This window comes from Branchiostoma belcheri, unplaced genomic scaffold (genome assembly GCF_001625305.1).
Source record: "Branchiostoma belcheri isolate BF01 breed outbred unplaced genomic scaffold, Haploidv18h27 scaffold124, whole genome shotgun sequence".
In the NCBI taxonomy this organism is placed as follows: Eukaryota; Metazoa; Chordata; class Leptocardii; order Amphioxiformes; family Branchiostomatidae; genus Branchiostoma; species Branchiostoma belcheri.
In genome coordinates, this window is record NW_017802647.1 from 533,975 (window position 1) to 542,900 (window position 8,926).

General features: G+C 37.8%; 2 protein-coding genes across 2 annotated transcripts; one reads left to right on the forward strand and one right to left on the reverse strand.

The window, feature by feature from the left end:
- Positions 1–1,282: 1,282 nt before the first annotated feature.
- LOC109463307 (NHP2-like protein 1) lies at positions 1,283–4,133 on the reverse strand. The gene is made up of 5 exons (XM_019760060.1): positions 3,995–4,133; positions 3,568–3,582; positions 3,033–3,147; positions 2,575–2,712; positions 1,283–1,937 (listed from the first exon to the last, which is right to left on the reverse strand). Exons 1-5 carry the CDS (start codon positions 3,995–3,997, stop codon positions 1,813–1,815), a joined length of 396 nt encoding a protein of 131 aa, XP_019615619.1. The 5' UTR covers positions 3,998–4,133; the 3' UTR covers positions 1,283–1,812.
- A 401-nt stretch (positions 4,134–4,534) lies between these two features.
- Positions 4,535–8,877, forward strand: LOC109463322 (meiotic recombination protein DMC1/LIM15 homolog). Its single transcript, XM_019760092.1, has 13 exons — positions 4,535–4,912; positions 5,178–5,273; positions 5,632–5,727; positions 5,943–6,025; positions 6,229–6,281; positions 6,551–6,592; positions 6,785–6,857; positions 7,060–7,151; positions 7,292–7,365; positions 7,732–7,846; positions 8,036–8,096; positions 8,289–8,405; positions 8,570–8,877. The coding sequence occupies exons 1-13, from the start codon at positions 4,859–4,861 to the stop codon at positions 8,637–8,639; spliced, it is 1,026 nt and encodes a 341-aa protein (XP_019615651.1). The 5' UTR covers positions 4,535–4,858; the 3' UTR covers positions 8,640–8,877.
- Positions 8,878–8,926: the final 49 nt, after the last annotated feature.

The window sequence follows — 8,926 nt, forward strand, 5'->3', positions numbered from 1 at the left end:
ATTCTCCACCCAATGGCAGCCTTATCTTAATAAAATAAGCTATTCTAGCACTTCCTCATAAATTATGCAAATAAGGTCATCATGTGAATAAATTATCTTCATTGATGTTCACCTTCACTTAACTTCCAAATGCGGCAAGTATGAAATTCCCAGCAATTACAACTATGAAATTATAACAATTTCCCATTAATTATGCAAATTAGGTCTTCATTTACATAATCTATATCCTCAGATGTTTTTCTAGTTCTCAATTACATGTCACAAGTGTTTCATAGTCCTATTATCGAACGAATCAGATTTATAGAACTTCCTCATTAATTATGCAAATTAGCTCCTGATTTGCATAATTGTCATCTGATTATGTCAAGCATCACTTCAGCTACCTACATACAAAAAATCATGACAATCCGTCAACCGGTTCTTGAGTTATCAACCTTCTGAGATTTTTCAAGAAACGCTCCTGCAGTTCCAGAACAAGCTGCTAGGGGGTCTAAACTCAGGTCACATCTTCCCTACCCTAAGAGCTATCTACCAACCAAAATTCGTGACCCTAGCATGTCTAGATCGCGAGATATCAAAACCGGAAGTTCTGCTGCAGTACCAAGAAAAGCCGCCAGGGGGCCCAAAATCTAATCATTTCTAGGTCTCATTAAGACCTACCCACATACCAAGTTTCATGACAATCCATATTAAGCTTCTTGACTTATGCTGTTCACAGACAGACAAACAGACAGACAGACAGACAGACAGACAGACAAACGCTACTGAAAACATAACCTTCTTGGCGAAGGTAATAACCCCTGGCAGCAAACTGCATACCTGTTGTGTAGAACTTCCAAAGACAAGACTCAGTATAACAGAACATGGCACTGTACATGACAGATACCACGGATTCATTTCAGCCTTCTAAGTTAGCCATTTGGCACCAAATTGAAGTTTGTATTGGTTATTGTTTTAGGCAGCAAGAGAACTTCTGAACACTGCATTGTGACATTTGAAAGTCTGATCACTGACAATCTACAATGTTTAGGATCTTGACAGTTGAGATACATTTCTATAGGTCATACTATTAATTTGAAATGGGTAACTTTATAAACACCCATCGTAGTTGAAATGACGTCTACTGGACTGTTTAAAGCAGAGCAAAAGATAATCACAGCTGCCAAAGATGTTACTTTATGATATGTTATATATTGATGTTACAGATTTATGCTGACTTAAATAAAGAGCTACTACTGTTGGTCAAAAATGTCTGATAAAACAACACACATGTCCACGGTTCTGAGTGATGTCCACAAGCCTTTATTCCACAAGCTGTCACATCCTTTCTAGACCATTTTAAAACTTTGAGTAAAAAAGTCTAGATTTTGTAAATATGCCAGATAATAGAAAGTACAACGGAATGTAAATGAACAGCTCTCAAATATCATTTCTAAACAATTCTGAACAGAATTTTTTTTTCTTCCATGAGTTGGCATGATTTGATACTGACATACCTCTTTTAATTGCAGAAAAAGTAGCTTCTTTACAAAAATAACCCTGAACAAATAAAACCAGAGGGCGTGTTTTGATCAGTTACATCATTTTTCTTTTTGAAAACTCCACAAAATTGTTGTCTACAGGAACCATTAAAAAGTCATGTAGAAATGAAACTAGATAATGATACCCTTTCTCTTGGGGTATTTCTTAAGGCATAAACTATACAAACGTACAAGTTGCCAGCCTGCCTGTTAATGTTATCTGTAAGACTACAGCATACAGTGTACAGTCTGACATGTGAGTGGAGGACATCTTGTGTGCGTATGAGTCGGTCTAGATGAGCAGACGTTCGATGGCTTGCTGCACGGAGGTGATCTGAGACTTCAGCTGTGACCCCTCGTTGATGGTGACCGAGGCGGCGATCACGGGACGGGAAACACCGCAGGCACGTCCCAGGGCTGACAGGAATACACATAATATTATCAATGTTAGTTTATAGCCCTAGGAAATTGATACATAAGCATGATTGAATTGTTGGTGAAGGTTAGACATACAGGTAATAACATACAGGTAATAACATGCGCAAAAAAAACAGTTACTCAAGCAACTGGATATGATTTTGGAAACGGTCAGATGTTTCAGGTAGCATCCACTACCTTTCGTCAGTGACTTTTTGGCGTATGATTGAATTGCTTTACTTTTGCACCACTGAATTCTATTATGTATTTATATGTAAACTTGAATATTACTACACCTACACTTTCTTCACATTACATCTAATGTACAATGTGATGTACAATCAGGCATCATGGTAAGTTTGAACAGCTTCTGATACAATTCAAAACCTACCATACCTATTCCTTTATAGAACATGTTGCAAGATCACACCATCACACATGGTTTGCAAATCTTGTACAGCATGCATTGATGAAGGTTAGACATCCAGATGATAAAGCAAGATACCAACTAACAGTTACTTGATAGATTTTGAAAACAGACTGATCTAACGTTAACCATTTTCAAAATCTATCCAGTTGATTGACTGCTTTCATATCTTCTACAGCATGGTAAGCAGAAGTTCTGATACTGTCTCACCTTGCTTGGACCTGACAAACACGTAGGGCACGTTCTTGTCCTCACACAGCAGAGGTAGATGTAGGATAATCTCCAGGGGTTCTGTGTCCGCTGCCATCACAATGAACTCAGTGATACCTCGGTTCAGGGTCTTAGTGGCTGATGGAAGAAAAGAAAAACGAGTTAAAATTGTCCAAATACTTGACATTTAACTCTCTACTTGCAGCATTAGAAGGCAGCATATTCTGACCTGTGTTTCAAGGAACACTGTAAAGGATTTGCTTCAGTATGGAGCACAACATCAGCTAAATTTGGTGCCTTGCGCTCCAATGTGCATTGTTGTAAGTTGAATACATATGTACAATGTATCCCTCTTCCAACATCTTACATACTGTACAGAAGTTACATATACTAGTACTCTTGCTGTGCTATAATAATGAAATAGGAACTATCAATATATCAGAATACCCCATCCCTACCCTCGTTGGCCCCCTTCCTGAGCTGTTTGTAGTTGGCAGCCTGCTGTACCAGGTCCAGGATCTGGGTTGTCAGCTGGGCATCAGCCAGGGGGTACGCCTTAGGGTTCACCTCAGCCTAACATGGACAGTACATAATGGAAAATAGTTGGCTTAACGATCTCCCTATTGCATGTATTGCGGTAGTTTTTAAACACTGAATTTCCATATGGAAAATAGTTACTAGTAGTTTAACATACCTGTTGTGGTAGTTTAAACACAGAATTTCCGTACTGTGATTGAAGTTTAGCCGCAGGGAGAATGGACTAGAATGCAGACTTTGATGCATTATGTAGCTCTTTCCAAAGTCACATTTCTTTTAATAGAAGAAAAACTAACAACTCTCAGGTTAATGAAGGTGTTGTTCTAAATGTAGAAAAGCTAAAGATCACTAATCAAATTATATAATTATATGACCACAAACTTTTGGCTAAATATGATTTCTAATTGTGAAGAATGTAGCTTATTAAAGAACTGAGAAATTAAAGTTTGTACTCACCTCAGTTGCTGCAGACTGTGGAATGAAGCAGAAAGAAACAATTTATTAATTTACAGGACGTTCAAAAAGATACATCAACATGTTCAAGCCTTGACAACATCTTCCCATAAATTTGTTTATGAATATCATGAATTACTTCAGTTGACTAATATCCCTTGGGATACAACATTGTACAACATGCCATAAACCAACCGTTTACTTAATAGCACTACTGTCTAGTATATCATAATTGATACTAGTATTAAAACGAAGGCAAAAAAATTACTAGTATTCTGTAGCTGCCCCCCTCCCCCTTTGTGCAAGCACGTGTGAGTACATGAGTGGAGCGCCGGTCTGGTTGGCGACTTTTCGGCAGCAGTTTGCAAACCATTCCGGGGGCGCTGTGACCCGAAACTCATACGAAGTGATCACAACTATACAAGCTTACCATGACGAGTTCTTCTGGTGTAGCAGGTTTTGTTAAAATGTCAAAAATCGAGGGGAAAAAGCTTCGTCCTCTCAGCTGACGCCTCACGGAGGACTCAGCAGCGACGCACAGGAAACGGAAATGAGCTTTTGGGACGGGCTATTCTGAAAGGAGGGGCGTAAACCGGTTAAAAAAGATCGTCTTCCGTAAATTTGGTAGCTATTAAACAAAAAAGCTACTAAATACAAAGTATGATATAAGTTTAGCTTATCAGTCTAATTAAATCAGAAAATTCTCGAAAAATAGTCGTCATATAAGTTATGAGTCCAAGCATGAACCTCCTTGGTCCAGGATGTTATAATGGTTTCATCTTCCTTAGCAAATCCACTTCTAAACCACAGCGAAACGATTAAAAATATCACGAAAAATCATAAATCACAATTGCAGCAAAAACAAATAGAAACAGAATAGCAACTTTATTTTAAATAGTGTTATCTATTTGTTTGTAATCAATATTCCGAAAACTAATGAGTAAAACAATGACATAATACGACTGCTGCTTTGCGTTCTTGTGTGATGTTCGCGCCATTTCGAGTTTTCAACTGGACCTGTCAGAAATTTTGTGTCAGCCTTGGACATTTTGCGAGTCAAATTTGCCATCACAATTCTGTTTGAAATTGTTTGTACCTTTGGAGTATCTATTCGGGTGGCACTGGAAACATTTACTCTCGTCACGAGCTAAAACCTGAGGTATTTGAAGCGACATATATAACACCTCAGTCGTGCAGACGACAACATCGGCTAGCAGACGACATTTTGTGATTCGACACTGCGCCTTTTGTTTTCGGATTTGCTGAACAGTTTTTGACAGAAGTAGCCATAAAGATGATGCATCAGGACCAGGTAGTGGAAGAACAACTAGGGAATGAAGACGATGATGTAAGTTTTATCGCTCTATTTCTTATTTTTATTTTCCTAAATTGCAAACTCTTTAATATGCGTGTTGAACATGCATCAGCAGGCAGAAAGAGGGATGCCATCTGAAAGCTTCCATGCATGCTGTTAAATATCGTAATTAAGTCGTGTGTTTTATATGTTATATATTTGAAGTCGAGAGCACTGTTGTCTAACAAAATCTGAGGGTTTTTATATGTCTTACCATTTCTTCTCGTTCATAAGTCTTCATGGCCACTTGTTACTGCAGGATTCCTTCTTCCAAGACATCGACATGTTACAGAACCACGGCATCAACGCCGCGGACCTGAAGAAACTCAAGTCTGCAGGCATCTGTACCATCAGGGTAACTCCGAAATGTTTTTTTTTTTACTTTCACCGAAAATTAAAAGTATTGGATTGTTTTGAACAGTCTTAACTTCTCATTAATTATCCTGATGAAGGCGACAGTGTTCGCTGAAAATTTGATCTGTCTGTACTCGTTGTGTTGGACTAAAGTTCAACATTTCAGTAGTGTTAACTTCTGTGTGTGTGTGTGTGTGTGTGTGTGTGTGTGTGTGTGTGTGTGTGTGTGTGTGTGTGTGTGCAGAATACAATGTATGTCATTGTAAAGTTTTTGACAACAATTTTTGTCATTTACCATTTGTGTAACCAATACTATACTATACAATACAGTGCAATACATACCATATTGCACTCTACAGGGTGTTCAGATGACTACAAGGAAGAGGCTGTGCAACATCAAGGGTATATCAGAGGCTAAGATGGACAAGATAAAAGAAGCAGCTGCAAAACTGGGTGTAAGTTAAGCAGTGATAACAATTCATAGGCAATATCATGAAAAAATAATGGCAAATATGTTAAAATTAATTGTAATTCATAAAAGTTCATGGTATACGACACATAGTCAAAGCAATGCATCACAATGTTTTATTAGGAAATTAGGGCTTTATGTATATTTACTATTTCAGCATTGAGATTTATTGAGTTTCTTCAGATATTTTTTTCTCACCAGGATGCAGGTTTTATGACAGCTCTGGAGTACAGTGACAGAAGGAAGACAGTCTTCAAGATTCAGACTGGCAGCTCAGAGCTGGAGTAAGGAACAAAATATTATATTAATATTCTTAGGAAAATGACTCATGTATGGGCTTGGAGTTGCTATGTCAGTCTCAGAAAAAATCAAATTGCTACTGCACATCAACAATCTTGTTATGTTAATGTACAGTATTATAAATCTTAAATGACTTACAATTATAAAATATTCTACAGTCAATGATTAAATCTTGTTGACAATGCAGCAAACTCCTTGGAAATGGCATTGAGAGCATGGCTATTACTGAGGCCTTTGGAGGTGAGTGTTTAATATCAGAATATATAGTGAACCATTAAAATATTTGGGATAATCAAGAACCTTTTTATTAAGATATCAGCAATCTAGCCAGTTCTTCCATGGTATTTCCTTACCTAGATGTCTAACGTTCATTGCCATGTCAGTGATAGTATTAATTAGATCTAGACTCAAGACAACATGTGATGACTGAAGAAATATCCATGACTTTGTCTTTGCATCAGTAATAATTTGTGCATTGATTTGCATTGTTTCCATTGTGTTGCATACAGAGTTCAGAACAGGGAAAACACAGTTGTCTCATACCTTGTGCGGTGAGTGTACATTCAAGTATAATTTCTATTAATCTGGTAGGATGGTCAATCTACAGCAATATATCTTGCTATTAGTAAGCCACCAATATCAAATTGTTTCCCAATGGTGTGACTTGTAACAACTTTTTTTTAAGGAAGCGTGATGTCCTCTGTCAGTTGCTTGGTTTGACCATGACATTTTTTTTGTTTCAGTGTCATGCCAACTACCAGGACCTGGTGGCTACTCTGGAGGAAAAGTTGTGTTCATTGACACAGAGAACACATTGTATCCTTCTGCTAATTTATCTACACCCTAGGGTGCCTAGATCAAGAGCATTTGGTAGCATTTTGCCAAATGCTACAAATACTATATGTTTTGTTGGAATGTTTCCTTTGCAGTATTGCACACATGAACTTAATAACTCCTTTTTTATATGCTGGAGAGTAACAATGTTCATTGCATTGTCTGAACCTTGACCTGTGTCTAGTCGTCCTGACCGTCTGAAGCCCATCGCTGACCGCTTCAACTTGGACCATGAGGCCATGCTGGACAATGTGCTGTATGCCAGAGCCTACACAAGTATGGCTAACATTAATGCCTGCACAGTGCATTCAAGGCCTTACACAGTAGTGAATATCATCATTAATAGTAGTCTGTTTGTAAGTATCCATGATAGAATGCTTTTCAGATCAATCATGTTTGTACTTGCAATTCAACAGGTGAACACCAGATGGAGCTGTTGGATTATGTGGCTGCCAAATTCCATGAGGAACCCGGAGTTTTCAAACTACTGGTAATTTCAGCAAATGGCTTTGATATACCGGTATTTACTTTTTTACAATGTTACTTTCAATCACAAAAGAGGGAATACAAATTCTTAACTGTCAGGTTAAATGGTGCTGAAGTGCCTTCCAATGAGTGCTTACATCAAACAAATCTTTTAATGAATGCTCTAATATTTGCAAACTTGTTGCATGTAAGTAATTCTCAGTTGTATGTCATAATTTTCAGTGAATCATATAACATTTGTTGGTAACTTGGATTCCTTTGCTCTGGTTGGCAAGTTGGGTTGCAGTACAGTGTAGACATGTATGATTGTCGTGGACATTTATCTGTAATACGTTGTGCTTTGTAACATGGTTTTTGCTTGTTTGTTTAGATCATTGACTCCATCATGGCCCTGTTCCGAGTGGACTTCAGTGGGCGGGGTGAGCTGGCAGACAGACAACAGAAACTGGCACAGATGTTGTCCAGGCTACAGAAGATCTCAGAAGGTAAAATCACGATAGGGTCATGTCACATGGAAAGCATTTTCTTCATACACTTGTCAGTGCAGCACTTTCAAATTTTGCTCATTCTGAAGTATTAAATTCAATATGGTGCCATTCACAAAGCTTTAGCACATTTTTCTAGACTCAGTGAGTATTGTACTGAATGTAAAAAAAATTATCCTATTCTTTCAGAATACAATGTTGCAGTGTTTGTGACAAACCAGATGACAGCAGACCCAGGAGCGACCATGAGGTAACTTCTCATCATTACACTTTTGTGTCGTCAAAGTCTTGTACATGTATCCCCCAATAAAAGTAAATCTATTTCAGAAATGTGTGTAACTACTCTATGGTCCACCGATGAGGGTTTTTTAAAAATGTCACATATGGTAAGTTTTTGATGGCTTCTCAATGGTCAGTCCACTTGTACATTGTTCGCTAATAGTTTCCAAGCAGACCCAAAGAAACCCATTGGTGGGAACATTCTGGCCCATGCCTCAACTACACGCATCAGTCTGAGGAAAGGCAGAGGGGAGAACAGGATTGCCAAAATCTATGACAGGTTAGTGCGAAGATGTGGAATTAAATACTGGTAGTACAGGCTAAACTTATCTTTATGTTGTTGAAAATACTGAATGTTGTGTTTTTAAGTCAGGTGTAGTTCAAATGATTGTCAGGATGTAACAGATAGTACAGAAGGTCATAAAGTTGTTGTATTTCTTGCAGCCCTGACATGCCTGAATCAGAGGCAACTTTCGCAATCTCCAATGGAGGCATCTGTGATGCAAAGGACTGAATATAGGCCTGCTTAGCTAAGATTTCCATGACCGTTTTGTGTAAGTTAGAAATTCATCATGGATTTCTTCTTACAACTGATAGAAATTTTGTCAGAATTGTTATTAGTTCACATTGATATTCCAGATGTTAGTTTGTAAATGGAATACTGTTGAATGTTTGAAATTTACGCTACAAAAGGAAATGGGAATTTTGCCATAAAATGTAAGAGTATTAGGATGCCTCAAATGATATATTCACTACTTGGAAAATATTTGGATGATAATAAGCAAAACAATGATGTAACAC

Coding starts and splice junctions, on each gene's coding strand:
- LOC109463307 (XM_019760060.1), bottom strand. Junction 2,713..3,032: donor CAGGAAGGGGGCCAACGAGG/GTAGGGATGGGG, acceptor TTCTTCCATCAG/CCACTAAGACCCTGAACCGA. Junction 1,938..2,574: donor GTTTGTCAGGTCCAAGCAAG/GTGAGACAGTAT, acceptor TATTCCTGTCAG/CCCTGGGACGTGCCTGCGGT.
- LOC109463322 (XM_019760092.1), top strand. CDS start 4,859: ATGATGCATCAGGACCAGGTAGTGGAAGAACAACTAGGGAATGAAGAC. Junction 4,913..5,177: donor TAGGGAATGAAGACGATGAT/GTAAGTTTTATC, acceptor TTGTTACTGCAG/GATTCCTTCTTCCAAGACAT. Junction 6,026..6,228: donor ACTGGCAGCTCAGAGCTGGA/GTAAGGAACAAA, acceptor TTGACAATGCAG/CAAACTCCTTGGAAATGGCA.